Source organism: Rhinolophus sinicus, linkage group LG02, assembly GCF_036562045.2.
Source record: "Rhinolophus sinicus isolate RSC01 linkage group LG02, ASM3656204v1, whole genome shotgun sequence".
Classification (NCBI taxonomy): Eukaryota; Metazoa; Chordata; class Mammalia; order Chiroptera; family Rhinolophidae; genus Rhinolophus; species Rhinolophus sinicus.
Window position 1 is genome coordinate 32,205,562 of NC_133752.1, and position 16,634 is coordinate 32,222,195.

At 33.0% G+C, this 16,634-nt stretch overlaps 1 protein-coding gene across 3 annotated transcripts in view; it reads left to right on the forward strand.

Annotated features, from left to right (window-relative positions):
- The window catches only part of PPA2 (inorganic pyrophosphatase 2), an 84,745-nt gene that overhangs the window by 37,902 nt on the left and 30,209 nt on the right, over nt 1-16,634 (forward strand). For all 3 annotated transcript variants that reach the window (XR_012493160.1, XM_019738933.2, XM_019738932.2), the window contains one exon: nt 4,008-4,134. Coding sequence is in view for 2 of the 3 variants with exons in the window: in XM_019738933.2 (XP_019594492.2) it covers nt 4,008-4,134 (127 nt within the window). In the remaining variant the exon portion in view is untranslated. The remainder of the gene's footprint in view (nt 1-4,007; nt 4,135-16,634) is intronic.

A 16,634-nucleotide genomic window follows, 5' to 3' on the forward strand; every position in this document is an offset into this window, starting at 1 on the left:
ATACTTTTACATTTTGCATAGAAAGCTAGGTACATACTAGGTGTTTGGTAGATTATTGAAAAAACATTGATTAATTATTGTCATTTTTTTGAGGAAATGTATTAATTATAAATGGTCAAATGAATATACTTCTGGTTGAATGTTGACTGTAACATTGTAAGGTATAGGAAAAATTTTTATAGACCAAGAACTGCAAAGCAAAGGATATACACCATAGAGTGATGAAAAAATTAAAAGTCATATAAAAGAAGAAATAAAAAATTTAGGTACTATAGTTGCTAGTAAATAAAATATTGATAGTTTATTTTAGAATTTACCATTTTGTAAGTCTGGCTATTATAAACTCAATAATCACTAAAATGCTTTTTTTTTCCCGTTTCATTGGAACAGATTTCTTATTTTTGCCTGGTTTTGTTTTGATGTTTGCCCCATATTCCGTCAATTTGTAGGGTTTCTTTTTCTTCAGCAATAGTTATTGTTCAAGAAAACTTTAGCTTTTAGTTTAGTTTAGTAAAAGCAAGCATCAAGCTTCCCTCACAATCCTGCTTTCCCAATGAGTCATGTTGTTTTTATCTTTCTGTTTTTTTCTTCCTTGGATAAATATATAAACATTTTTATTTTGTTGGGCACTTTTTTCCAGTTTATTTTCTATTATAGAGTTGATATAGTTAAAGGCTTTCCTGACTATAGCTGTTCATTTTTAATTGATTTTGGGATAACGATATGGTAGCAGAATTCCTAAAATTGCCCCTCAAAGACATCTGCCCTAAACTCTGGAATCTGTGAATATAATATCATTACCTTGATTATATTATTTTATAGAGCACAATTTACTTTAAAGTAGGAAGATTATCTGGACGTCCCATGCAGATACAATGTAATTACATGAGCTCTTAAAAATAAGGTGCTTTTTCTGGCTGGTGGTAGAAGTCAGAGGTTCGACGTGTGAGAAATACTGATAGACCATTGCTGATTGAAGATGAGGAAGGGAAGGCATATGAAAAGGGATGTAGTAGGCTTCTAGTTGCAGAGAGCAGTTGACATCTGGCAGGTTATTGGGAACTTCAGACCTACAACTGCGAAGAACTGAATTTAAGTGAAGTCTTCCTTAGAACCTTCAGCTCAAAGCCCAGCCTGGCCAACATGTTTGCCTTGACTCCTGGCCACGGGAACTGTGAGATAATAAATTTACACTATTTTAAGATGTTAGGTTTGTAGTAATTTGTTAAACTACAATACAGACCTAATACATAGGATGATAGGCCTTAGACAGTTTTGTTTTCCATGTTTTTTCTTATATTAATTGGGTCCAGTTGAATTTTGACCTCAGAATTCTTCAAATTCTGAATCAGGACAGAACTTTTGTTATACTCCACTATATATTCTTTGGTATATATCTGGCACCTGAATTGATAGGTGTGAACTAAGTACATTTAGAGCCCAGAGAGAAAAAGTACTAGTATCTGTAGCAGACCTCTTAAATTCTAGTTCATGTACCTGTTGTTTCCTTTGCTGTTTGCTTCAAGGAATAAGTGATATAATCTCCATTTTACTTTTGAGAAACCAAGTCCTAAATGATTGTGGGAAGTAATTTGCCTAGGGTTGCCTCTGGGAATGGTAGGAAAAATTCAATCCCACATAGGTATTTGTGACTTAAAAATCCTATCTTTTGAAATCTTTCCATAATATCTAGAAAAGTTGATTAATAAACCTACTGTGAATCTGCCTAAAATTTTAAGGCATACATGTGTTCTTATTTAAGAATTTCAACTCATTTTTCCAACATGATGAATTATATGATTCCCAAAGAATTAGTAATGGAATATGCTATGTGAATTAATTTCCTTGGAAGGGTAGACTGATAGTTTTATAATGGAATTGGGAAAATGGGTTTCATCTTACAGCCAGAGCAATTTATTCCTTTAGTTATTAAGACCTTAGTAACATTTAGTAGACAAGAAGTAAGTACTTAATCGCCATCTAAAGAATAGGTCTTGGTCAGGACTGTGTTCCTTTCGTGCCTGGCTATGCAAGAGTCCTTAAATCATCTGTAAGGAACATGGTGGTGGAAAGACTCTTCAACACCACATTGTAAATGGGTAAAGTGAAAAGAGCAGAGTTCTGAAAGTTGATAATAGACTTAGAACCACAGATATAGACATTTTCAAGGGTACGTTCCTTGAGGGGTTATTTAGCATCTGTTTGGTGTCTAGTGTTATAAATTGTCATTAATTATTGAGTTGATTTAGAATGAATGGAATTGTGAGGGATTCATAAGAATTTTACTATTTGTTCCTAAGCATTTTATTTAGAGTTTTTGGGTTGATTGAGTTTCCTTTTCAGTTTGTAAAGGTCATATAACAAGGCAATGGTCTGTCTAATCCCTTTCTGTTGCCTATGAGATCAAAGAGCACGTATGATTCTGATGAAGCTTGATAATCCTGACATACTTCCTGCTTGCCCCAGTAGCCATAAAAGTCTCAGATCTGCCCTTGCTCTTATGATGTATGAAATTTCAAAGTTAATTTTCATGAATAAAAATAAAACAAGTTAGAATGTGCTTTTTAAAACTATATGTGACTCCCAGGTATTCTGATAGATACCCCTGCCACCAAAATCTGCTGGAGGACTCACTTCTCAGCTTTGGCGCTACTGCTATTTGGATGGATAATTCTGTTACAGGGGACTGTCCTGTGCAGCATCCCACTAGGTGCTAGTAATACCTCCCCAGTTTGCCAGCCCAGAATATCTCCAGACATTGCCAAATATCTTTTAGAGGGCAAAATTGTGTCTGGTTGAGAAGTAGTCGTCTAGTTTATCGTTGAGTTAACCAACGTAACCAGCCTTTCATTGTGATTATGTGATAACTTTGAATTTGAACATTTTTGTTTTATAAGGGATCTCCTGGCATGAGGTATGTTAAGTGTCCCTAACAAGATTGTAAACCTTTGAGAACAGGGATCCTTTCTTTGTATTGTATATACATAGTGTCTAATATGGTGCTCAGTACTTAATAGATCCTGAACATGTGAGAGTCCGGTTAAGATGATTGTGCATATTCTCCTAAAAGTGACATTCAGTACAATTTATACAGTCTCACTAATCTCTTGTGTAAACTGATTACAACTTCATGCAGATTTATGTTAAGATTTTGGATTTATTTTGCAAATGTTCTGAAAGGATTTATTTGACTTCATGGTTTAAGTCTGTTTTTTTTGGTCTCAAATAATTTCTAGACACAAAAGTGAGTTTCTTTTTCATACCTTGCTTTCCAAATGTGAAGCTGCACTTTGAATCATGATGGAATGTATTCTGAAGCATGTGTTCAAATTTCAGCTTGCAGTGAAATTCTATGGATGACCAAACCTTAAAAATAAAAGGATATAGAAAGACTCCATGTAAACTTGGCATAGGCAACTTGAAGCAACCACTGAAATAACTTTTTTTTAGTACATAGACCATCAGTTTTCACAGCATGCTGTTTCTCTGTTTCTCTTTAAATCTTCCTAAAACATTTTATGAAACCTGTTTTGTCTATATCTTTAACATTAATGATTCTCTCATTGTCATTTTTTATCTTAATAATATTTTCTATATTGTAATATGTTACAAATTTACTTTCCACTAGTAACTGAATAATGAGTTTTGCAAAAAAGGTGCTATGAAGCCATTTAAAAGGTCTCTTTTTACCCCCAAGCAGCAGAAGCCAGGTTTGTATTATGTAATGATATGCATGGGTTTATTTTCTGTTTAATGTGAGTTTCTAGGTCTAGTGCATTAAATTTCAAGATCTATAAATAACTTCAATATCCAAAAAGGGATCAAGATACTTAATTTAAAAAGAGGTATCATAAAAGGCTTTATAACTGTTTTTACACTATTTTAAATTATTAAACCTTTTTTAAATTTCAGTCTATAATGCTTTTCATCTTTCATATGGATTTTTATGATATATGAGTAAACTTCTCCAAAGCCTTGCAAATGCTGAATGTCTTTGCTCTTTAAAGGTTCTTTCTAGTGGAGAGGTTATTCGTGTGAAGATCCTTGGAGTTTTGGCTCTGATTGATCAGGGTGAAACAGATTGGAAATTAATTGCTATCAGTGTGAATGATCCTGAAGCCTCAAAATTTCATGGTAAGTCTGTAACTTTCCAGAAATAGAAGTAAGTCCGTGGGTTATTGGAATTCTTAGAATTTAAAATGGACTAATGTAAAATACCGTATATATTCGGCAGTTAAATTTATGTTTTGTTTTTTATTTATTCTCTCTCCATGGAACTTAAAGGGCATTCTAGTATGATTATGTCTGAGTTGTGTCATATTGCTAGGAGGAACAAGAGAAAGAAAAGGATGTAGACAGACAAATGATACTTCAAACTGAAAAAATGCATTCTATGAGTTCCCTTCCCCCTCCTCCTTCCTTCTTTTCCTTCCTTTTATTTCATAAATCTCTCTTTTGTTTATTTGAGTAATGGAAAAAACTAAGGAAGGAGTGTTCATCGAGAACATAAACTGTTTCTACACCCAGTTTTTGTTCTCTTGTACAAATGAAGGGAAAGATAACTGCCCTCTGACAAAATTTTGATATCCCTGAAATTTAAGTTCCAGAAATTGTCTGGTGTGACGAAGAGGACTTTCTTTGGAGTCAGACAGACAGAGTTGAATTTGAGTTCTGGCTGTATTGCTTTCTACCTGGTGACTTGGGAGAGATTATTTAACATTTCTGATTTTCAGTTTGCTCATCTATAAATGGAGATAATTGCACCTACTTGTGAGGTTGTTGACAGAATAGAGATGATTTACTTAAAGCATCTGGCTGTTACATGCAAGTGTTGAATGTATGGCCACTATTATTATTCTTTAACCAGATTTTCCCCCCATATTTTTCTAGCCTTTTTCCTTTCAGTTTCATCCTTATTCAAGATCCAGGTTACTTCTAACTCTTAACTGGAAACGGTATCATTTCCGAATTGACTGAAACTCATTAACACTATGTTTAACCTCTCTTAATTTATGTGCATTTAAAGCCTTTACTTGCACGTGGAACAGCAAGAGGGATTTTATGTTATTCTTGCATGTAATTGAGAAAGGAAGCAGTCTGATAGGATGAAGTACTGGTAACCTTAGGGTCAAAACTAAAACATGGAACTACAATTAAAATATGAGTCTTGAGTTCATAAATCATATATATTTCTTGTCTCATTATTTTACCCTGAGTTTCTTTATTATCATATTTCTTACACATGCATATGTTTACATAAGTAAATTTCCAGTTTAATATTAACTGTTCCTCAAATGAGAACTGATAATAAAATAGTGCAATAGCCAGCCAAAACAAATCATGTTTGAAGTGGCATGCTAAAGTAATGAAACCCTACTAAGGGATGCCCCTTGAAACTGGAGCTCTGAGAGCTGGAATGAAACTAGTCTTAAGGCGGAATAAACTAGTTGTTAGCGTAATACTGTTGGAAATAGGATTTAACATTTTAAACTTTCTAGCATATGCCAAGCACTGGTACCTGTCTAGTACATATTATAATTATTATTCATTTAGAGGCTGCTCTAAAGGATTTAAATAACTTGTCCAAGTTTGTACACCTGGTAAATATTAGAACCATGATTTGAACTCATTTCTGTTAGATTATAAAGTCCATTATCCATCTACAGTACAAGTCATACTTGATTGTAGTCATTTATAGTATTCGTAGCTAGAGGTATTAAAATCAGATTACATAGGCAAAGTATCTTACTCCTTCTAGAGTGGCCTAAGGCTTAAAATGAAAAATTTTAGCTCTTTTTTCATTTTATTTATCTTTGTACCCAGAGTGACGATGACTGCATTTAGTCATCTTCTAAATTCTTTTTGTGTGTGCTTGTACAAAAAAACATGCAGAAATACTGAAACCATGACATGCAGAAATATTGAAGCTTGTTTAGGTCGAGATGAAATTATCAGACTAGAATAATTAAAACAAGAAATTATTTTTAAAGGAATATAGGACATTTTTTCATTCCACTAAAAGGCAGCTGTATGTATTATGTTCATCATGAAAAATACAATTCTTCATACATTTTTAAAATTGTAGAATTAAGAGATGAGTTTCATTGACATATTTTGCTGTAAAATGGTATGTTGACATTGTGTTTTGTATAAATTTCCAGAATAAGTAAGGTATGGTAGGGGGTGGAAATTTCCTTTAATGATATTTGCATATTGTTCCCACTGGGTAGTACCATAATTACTCTTATATATCTAGATTTTGTAAAATAAGTTCTGTAGTTTTAAGAGTTGTGTTTTCTTTTTACTTCTCTTTCCTGTTACCTTCACATTATTATACAATAATAACTGAATTCTGTCTTCTCACTTATTTTACAGTGGCCTAAGGAAAAAGTAGATATAGGCACAAGTTGAAAGACTGAAGAAATTGTAGTGTGTGTGTGTGTGTGTGTGTATATATATATATATATACATTTTTTTTTTTTTAAATAGTAAATCGTAGAATACTTACATGACCCTATGTAGTGGCTTTTATTTTTAACTTAAACTCATTTTAGTTTTTATTTATTGCATCTCTCAAACATCACCCAGCGGTTCTCTCAGCTATTTCAGATAACAGACAGTTTCTGTTGTCTTGCTGCTTAAGTAAATTTTAATGGACAGAAATGATTCCTAATCTTACGTTTTTTGGTTCACTACTTAGCATGCTGTGTTACTTGGTTTTCATTAGCACCTAATACAGAGGGGAGTTGGAGGGGATGAGACCGGAGGGATGCTCAATAATTGCAGGGGTTGAAACTTCCTAAATTTGCAAAGAAAATTTTAATTTTATTTAAGAAAAAGCAGTTCATATGATTTGATTACAATATTTAGTAGCTTTCTCTTGTATCATAATATTCAATGCATATTTTGAAGGTATCTAACTTATAATTCAGGAGGAGCTTAAGTATTGTAAGCACATGGCTTATTTTATATGATGTTAAAATAGAACCTTGGCAGGGGTGAGGGGGCCTCAGAAATAAAGGAACCAACTTCATGATTATGCCTCTTATAAACAATATGATTTTATTGTAATAAGAAAAAGATATATATTTGAATTCATGTGATTGAATAAATATTAGCTAATAGATACTAAAAGTTTGGTGCTATTCTCTACTATATGTTTTTGAAAATTAATCAACTATATTTAATATTAAGTCAAGTAATTTAAAAAAATTTTATTAAGTCTCCCACCCACATTTACCTTCTAAAATTACAAACACAGGATTTCGGATGGCATTTTTTTTATTATAAAATAATCATATACTTGGAAATAAAAATTCAGAAGTATAAAAGAGGTATATAAAATGAAAAATAAAGTTCTCCTTCCCACTACTCACCCCCAAGCGTACTTCTCATGTCTTCTTCCCCATAAGTTTTTTAGTTCTTTTGAGTGGTTGCTTGTCTTCTGTAAACAGTGTGCTTATACCTCTGTTTCTTAATTTATGTCTTTCCTCCGGTGACTCAAATTGCTGCTTTGATTGATTAGGAATTTAACTTCTTATGCACTAATTTTGTAACCATGTTTCTTCTGTTATCTTCCTAATTCTAAGTACTATACTTTGAGTTATAGTTATTGCTACATTAATTTTAAACAATAGCTGGTGGCTGCCATTGACCATTGAGGTTTCTGTACTTCTCTCTTCCTCTGCGCCTTACCGCCCAGCTTCTCTCAGCTACACTCTTAGTTCTACTGCATCAAAATTTACAATGTTTAAGTTCTGTTCTTTACCTATAACTGTTTTTCATGTGTTGTCTTGTGAATCTAAAAATTGAAGACTAATAAATAGCCTTTATAGTATTTATGTGAACATTGTTCACCTAGTTTATCATCCCATGTGTTGAATGGTCGGTTTTGGGCAGGCTGTTCTGAGTCTTCTGCATAACCATCATTCTGGGTTTCTTTTCATTGCCCTCCTGGGTTATTAGGTCTATACTTTCTTAGATTCTTTCATGTCCTCTTTGTTTTCCTTTTTCATTGTTGGCTGGTGTACTTTTTCCAAAACTTTTTACAGAAAATGCATGGAGATTGATTCTCTGAATCCATATATGTTTGAATATCTTTTTGTTGGGGGATGGGGGGGTCTCCTACTTAAATAATTTAAAAATACTTAATGCAGTAACTTTAAATTACTGTGCATAAATTGAAATTTCTATCATAAAGGAGTAAGTGATTTTATAGCAGTTTAAACATGTTATCTATACTTCTTGGCATATTAGATCAACAGGAGGAAGGATTAAAAACATGTAGGAAAGGGTAGCTCTCTGGAAATTTTTTAAAAATTTTGTAGCTTTGGTGTGTAATATGGAAATGTATAAAGAAATGTATTATTCCCTATACATTTTTATTGTCATTTAGACATTTAAAAGATAAATCCCTCCTACTGATTTCCACTACCTTAAGAAATAGCTGTTTTTTGACATGGTCAGTACCTATTTTTTTCTTTTTTGAGAACAAAGAAGTCTGTTTTAATTTATAGACAGGATGTTCCTCTGTGTGTGTGTGTGTGTGTGTGTGTGTGTGTGTACACACATATTTGCCATATTTAAGTTATGATTCGGCTAGGAAGTTTTATGGTTGTTTTATTTGTTATGAAATAATGTCTTTGATCTTAATAAACATATGTACAGGCTTTGGTAGACTATAATATCCTATTAAAATATTTATAGTTTTTAACTTTGACATGACTGAACTAAAATTAGCAATTGCATCAGAGAACATACTTCAATTAGAAATAAACTGGTTGTTGGCTGTATTTCTGTAATTTCCACATTATGTTTAAATCTTTAAGTGTTGCCTTCTGAAACTGGAATCACCACTGTGAAAATCTGGGGGGGGGGGGGGGAGCCTAAGTAACATTTGGAAACAAATTCCTTGTACTCTGGATAGAAAATTGGTCACACTGGCTGGCTCATTAACACTTGGAGAGCGCTAAGACCATTTAATGCACTGCGATTAGGTTCTAGACCCTAATGCTCTGAACAGGACCGTAATGTGAAAGAGTGAGTACGACTCCTAGGACACCTCAGTTGTTACTCGAGAATGCCTTGGGGAATAGTCGCACTTGGTTATGACAGAACCAAGTTCAGAGCTTTTAAAGAAGTTTGTATAATTAACCACCTTCTGTAACGTAGAGCTTCACATAGTCACCAAACAGATATTAGAGCCTCTTCAGAACTGCCAGTGATGCCTAAGGATGTTATGTCAGGTGAAGTAATGTCGTGAGAAGGTAAATTAGGCTTAGAAGCTACCTCGACTTTTGGAGCAATAAAGATTTCTTTTGATTGGTCTTTAAACGAATGAAAACTATTGCCTATTGTCTTATAATAACTATTATCTGTGCAGTGATTTAAAAATTAAAACTTGAAATCAGAACAGCCATATTGATATAGATACATTCTGGGATGAATAAATTACATAAATAATAAGGGATTTATTTTAAACGAGGCAGTTGAGACTTCTTCAAAAGCCAGCATTGTACTTGTCCTAAAATTATAAGAATTTATATGTATTTCATATATAGTAGTCCCTCTTATCTTATGTTCCAAGACCCCCATTGAATTCCTGAAACCATGGATAGTACTGAACCCTGTGTATACTGTTTGTTCCTATACAAACATACCTATGATAAACTTTCATTTATAGGCACAGTAAGAGATTAACAACAATAACTAATAATAGAATAGAAAAATGATAACAATATTCTGTAATAAAAGTTATGTGAATATAGTCACTCGTTCAGAGGATTCCTTGCTGAAGTCTTCATGTAGGCTCAAATGCTTTCTGGTGTAACATGTTGCCATCAGTTGGAATACATTTTCTGTTCATGTCTCCCAGCCACAAATTTAATGCCTTTTCCATCTTAACCAAACACTTATCGTGCATTGTGGCTGTAACTTGAGCAGTTTGAGGTGCAATAGCATAAGTAGCACGTATTTATTTTTCCTTCTTCACAATTTCATGGATAAAAGATTCGGTCTTACCAAAGATCTTAACCTCAGCATACGATTTTTTTTTTTTTTCTCTTTCTTATTAAATTGAGACTGTTTACTTTTTCACTTAAAGGAAGGACTTTGTTGCTACTCTTTGGCATATCCGAATTGCCAGCATCACTACTCTTACACTTTGGGGCTATCATTAAGTAAAATAAGGGTTACTTGAACACAAGCACTGCAACACAAGGACAATCAATCTGATAACTGATATTGATACTAAGTGCCTAACAGGCGGGGGTTGTCTACAGCATGGGTGTGATGGACAAAGGGATGATTCATGGGATGGATTAAGATGGCAGGACATTTTATCACGCTACTCAGCATAGTGAGCAATTTACATTTCTGAATTGTGTATTTCTGGAATTTTCCATTTTAATATTTTTGGACCGTGGTTGACCAAATGTAACTGAAACTGCAGAAAGTGAAACTATGGATAAGGGGCCTCTGTTGTCTTGCAAAACAGGAATATACATGTGGAAACAGTCTATTTGGCTTAAATTTTCATTTGCTAAATAAACACTGCTAGGGTCCTTGCAGTTATTATTTTAAAAATAAAGAATTTAATATGGTGTTTGATTTCCCTACTTCCTAAAACAAAATTTAACGCTGTCATTTAAGGGAAAAATTAGGGAATACATAATAATCTTAAGGGAAAATATTCATGTTAACCTTTGTAACCAGAAAGAATGGGGTTCAGTTTGCTTTCCCGTGCATGTACTCTGGTGTAGAAAGGGGCTGGCATGTCATCATTATCATCCTAAAAGCTCTAACATGTTGGGGAGAATTACTGTATACCAAGGAACTCTGCTGAATGGTTCTTTGGAATAGCTGTTTAATGTTTATGCAAGCTCAAGGAAGTGGTGCTTTTTTTCCCTTTCAGATCAGAAAACTGAGGCACTGGTGGGGGCTGGTAGTTAGTAACTTGTCTAAAGTTATGCAGAGAGCCACTGGAATCCAGTTGGACTCCAGAGACCATGCTCTTCAGCATTGCTTCACACTGCCCCCCTGAAAAATACTGGGGTAGTTTGTTGCCTGGGACCATGTTGCTTTTGGGGAGTACTAGCCATTTGCTCTTAAATAATTAGGCTTCAGAGGAATAATTATGATTAGAGGTCCCAGTAAAAAGATGGCTGTTTTGATCCTCAATCCTTTGATTCCTTAAGTTATGACTTAATAGGTCTGGGTGTGTAGGATTGGGGTGTGGGAGGAGGCAGTTGAGGAACAGGGACAAATTAAGTAAGATGTACTATAATTAAGAATAGAATTAAATTTCTGGATATCTTTTGCCTCTATTTTGAACCATGACCTCTTTCACTTAGTTTTTAGGTCTCAGTCAGTCATATTTGTATGATGTGGTGAAGAGGAGGGAGACCTAAATGCTAAACTCTTCTTGTGTTTGTTTAATGTAATCTTGGAAAAGTTATATAACCTCTTGAAGCTTTAGTTTCTTCTCTAAAGTTGATCCTCTAATCAGTAAATATTCCCAAGGGTCCCCTCCCCCATCTCTGAATTTTGGTTCTAAGAAAATATTTTTAGATCATTATTTTTAGCTTGTCTTCTTCTAAAGTAGAAAGACCTAGATTTTCTTCAGAGTTAGTGATGAAGGAAACCCAATTTAAATTAAAGGATCATGAGATGGCTTCTTGGCGACATTGGCACATTTTTAAGTACTTTAGTGTAGCTTTTAAATGATGGAGCTGGAACTTCAGTGGAGGTCTGTCTGACCCAAAGCCTGAGCTTTTAGCCACTTTGTTATATGCTTCATATTAAAATTACATTAGAAGGAAATTTGAATTTCTGTTATGTACAAGACACCCTCACGGTTTTCTTTTATTGGTCATGTAAAATTTCTCACGAAATGGTGATGAACATGTATATTTTTGGAAAAAGTTTACCCAGTCTTTTCTGAGAGGCTTTTTGGATACAACACAAATAGACTTCTATGTAGAATTACCTTGTTTGATATCACTTATTTTGAAGTGTGTTAATTTCCATTATTTTTCATGAAAAATATATGTATTTTAGTACAGGTGTTGATGAGAGTAGAATTTGTGGGAGAGGAGAATGGAGAAGGAAAGGACAACTAAAGTGAAGGATACTGTTCATTAGCCTGTGTATTCTGAAACATAGATATGTAGAACAGGGTGGGAAACACGAAAATCTTTTAGAGATTCTGAATAAGCACAAACTATTAAAAGAATTCGCTGAACTGCAATCTATTTGTGATGCAGAAAATATAGTGAATGTTCTGGAAAGGAACTGTTGTTTCTTGTGAATGTTTATAAAATGTCATTAAAAACATATGTTCTTGCTTCCCACTGATTTTGTTTAGAGGTCAGTGTGCACTTGATTAGCTCTGTGAGAGCAGCACCCAAAGTATCGGAAGGACAGCTTTGTACATTTGCGTCACTTCCTTTGGCAAAATCCATAGAATGGAAACTCCTTTTTTATTTATTTTTTTATACTCTTTGGACAAAATTTCAAGTATGAGTCCATTTTCTAGTGTCTTTTTTTGTTTTCTTTTAAATAATGCATGTGAAGAGATAGGGCATTACATTTATGGTTTTATCTAAAAATAAAAACAAAAAGTCCTCAGCTGATTATATGCTTTCCTCACTTCATGTTATGGTTTGGTGGAAACAATCCAGGTGAAAGTGGCATTTCAGTTCTTTTTTCTTTAGCTCTTATTTGTGGAAGTGCAGGGGCTTCTCAATTTGGGGATGTGGGTGGGAAGTTAGAGATGGGAATGTGTATAGTTTGATAAAACTCCCTGGCTGATTCTGGTATGTTCCTCCAAGTTGAGAACTTTTACATTAATCTATCTATCTTTCTTTGCTGGTTGGATATTCTAATCTTGGATCTAGAATAATTGATAACAATTTTGATATGCATTCCGTTAGGAGATGTAATCACCTAATCAAATTTGATTATATCCCCCCCATACACACACCTGCTGCCCCACATTTAAAGCCAGTATATTTATGCCATTCCCTTCCAGACCTTGAGCAATTTATTTAACCTAGTGGAGCCACAATTTCCTAATTTACATAAAGAAAATAAATAATATCTAATTTACAGGTTTTAAAGCATCAGTGACATACTATTACTGAGCATTATTTTATTTTTTTGCCAGTCTGATAGATGAAAATGGTATCTTGGTTTAATTTTGTGTTTTTCTGCTCCCTGCTGGGATGGAACATCTTTTTCATATATTTATTGGCTATTTGTACCTTCCTTTCTGTGAATTGCCTATACTTATTGTTCCCATTTTTCTTTTGAGTTGACATATTCTTTTGATATATAGGAGTTACTTGGATATTTCGGATATTTAATATTTGGATTTCATATATTTTCTCCCTATCTGTAGAAAAACTGTTGCCTTTTGGCTTACAGATATTTTTATTTTTGATGTATTCCATTTTATCAGTCATTTTTCTATATGACTTTAGCATTTTGATTCTTATTTAAGGATATCTTACCCCATTGTCAGAAAGATGTTTTTCTTTATTTCGTTTTTATTCTTTTATACTTTTTTTAAATAATTGGGTCTTTAATCCATGTAGAATTTATTTTATTTTTTCCATATATACAATTTTTCTATTACCACTTAACAGAAAGATGTGTTCTCCCCACTATTTTGAAATGTCTCCTTTATCATATGTTGCATTCCTGTTTATACAAATAGTCTGTTTCTGGATCCTGTTTGGTGTCATTGATCTATTCTAATGCCAATGCCATGTTATTTTAATTACTATAGCCTCATAATAAAACATACAGAAAATAAATTCTTTTATTTTCTCTTTCAAAGTTGTTTTGTTTTTTCTTATGCCTTTTTTCTTCTGTGCACATTTTTGAATCCAGTTGTCAAGGATTTCTGCTGTCTTTAAAATATTAAATTTCGTATCAATGAATATGACATTTGTATATTTCTCCATTCATGCTTTCTTGTATATCTTTTAGTAAAGTGTTATAGATTTAGTAATGAAGGTCTGGTTACATTTTATGTTAGGTTTGAGTCTAAGTATTTAATATGAATTTTTCCATTAAAAAGCTTTGTATAGTGCCTGACATATTATAGGTGCTCAATATATTTATTTTAAATTGGTGAATAAATGAATGTATACATGCATATATTGATAAGCAAAAAAATTAATGTTTTGAGCAAAGTCTGAAAGTATCTTCAAAATACGTGCATTTTTACTTTTATTAAAAGGAGAAAACATGTACTTAAAAATTTTGGCAATTTTAACAATCACGGTTGTGTTTCATTAGATTCATTTGTACATTGCCAAAGACATGTAGTCTTCCGTATATGACTTTTTTCTCTTATCTAATGCTTTATAGATTCATGCATATTGTTATGTAGTTTCTTCCATTTTATTGCTGAATAGTGTTTTAATGTCTAGATATATCAACTTATTCATCCATCTGTTGATGGAAGTTTGGGTTTCCAAATTTGGGCTAGTGTGAACAAAGCTGCTGCTATGAACATTCAAATACAAATCTTTGTGTGAACATGTTTTTATTGCTCTTGGGGTAACAGCTAAGAATCAGGTTACTGGGTCAAATGATAATTATATCCTTAACACCATAAGAAACTGTCCAACTATTTACCAAAGTGGCTATACTATTTTGGATTTCCACCAGTGATTGTATGAGAGATCCAGTTGCTCCCAGAAACTCCATCCATTCTTTGTGCTTTTGTTTCAGATTATCTTAAACAATCAAGTGTTTTTTTAAAGAAATTAAGAGGAGAAATAACACACGCGCGCACACACACACACACACACACACACACACACACACATTCTTTTATAGTTGCCATTTTCATGCTCATACAATTCATTATTTCCTGAAGGTCTGTAGTTTCGCCTGGGTTCATTTCCCTCAACTTGAAGAGTTTGACATTTTTTGTAGTGCAGTTGTGCTGGCAATGAATTCTCCCAATTTTCATCAATATGAAATTATCTTTTTTTGCCTTTGTTTTGAAAGTATAGTTTCACTGGATACAGAATTTTGAGTTATGGGGATTTTTGTAAAGATGTTCCATTTTCTTTTGGCCTCCATTGCTTCTGATGAGAAGTCAACTGTCAATGTATACCTAGTAATATATTGTCCTTATCAGATTGTTTTTAAAGATTTTCTCCTTATTTTTGGATTTCAGAAATGTTTTTGTGATATGCCAAGTTGTCCTTTCCTTTATATTTATCCTCCTTAGGTATACTGAACTTTGTGGATCTGTTGGTTCATGTTTTCGTAACATTTGCTGAATTGTTTGCCATTACGTTTTCACATTTTTCTTCACCTTATCTCCTCTTGCCTTCATTATGAGACTCATAATACAAATATTTTAGACCAGTTTTTATTGTCTCACAGGTCAGTGAAACTCTCTTAATGTCTTTTCAGTTTTTCTTTCTTACTGTTCTCAGACTAGATAATTTTTATTTATCTGTCTTCTACGTTCCTAATTTGTTTCCTGCCGTATCCAAGTTCTGATTAAACCTATATGATTTTTCATTTCACATACTCCCTCATGTGGTTCTTTTTTTGATAGTTGTATAGTTTCTATTCCTTGACTGAGATTTCCACATATTAATGCATTGTGACTGTATTTTCCTGAAAGTTCTTGAGCATATTCATATTAACTACTTTAAAATTCTTGTTTGCAAGGGTTATCTCAGGATTGATTTCTGTTGACTGTTTTTTGTCTTAATTAGGAGTCTCAGAAATATTCCATGATGTACAATAACTCATGTGGTTGCCCTGCTTTTACCTGGCAGCTGTTTTTGTTCCGTACTGTGTCTGCAGGATGCTTATCTTTCTGAGTATTTTTGGTCATCTCTTTTTATATGTTATCTAGCTTACTGTGGGTTAACCTGAGGGAATGGATTGAAACATGAATTCAGTGCCTCATCTTTATCAGAGATTTCTGTTTTCTGTAAAGCAAATGCTTTAGAAAGTTTAGCATTGTTTTTAATTGCTGATAATTTGCTTAATATACTTTAACTGAGTGAAAGTCTCATTTCAGACATAAAAGTAATTTTATTTATATATTCTGTGCCAAGTGTTTAAAAAATGGTTATTTAAATTTAACTTAAACACGCTGGAAATTTAAAAAATAAATCTTTATAAGAAATAAATAGTAATAATATTAGAACTAACGGTAAATATGTCTCATTAAATAGGATGTTAATTTCAAATTCATGTGAGGCTTTATCTTTCCCATAAGGAAAAAAAAAGTATGTTTATAGAAAAAGGTTGTGAATGTGTATGTGTGTATATATGTCCATATGCTTCTTAAATGTTATTTTTAGTGCTTGTTTACATTGCTTATATCTATGTCTAGCTACATTGATTCTACACATTAAAAATAAGAAACTAATGAAAATATTTTAAATATTCTAAATAATTAATTCATATTTGTTTATTAGTTGATTTATTTTTGATAAATAAAGCATGTAAGGCTATAGGTTTGCCTTCTGAGTATAACTTTGCATCCCATGGAAAAGGTTTTAGGGGATTGGAGAGCTGATAAGTAATATTTGTTAAGCTATCCCTTACTTTTAGTAGGTGATTTTCATATATGATTTAATAACCTTGAT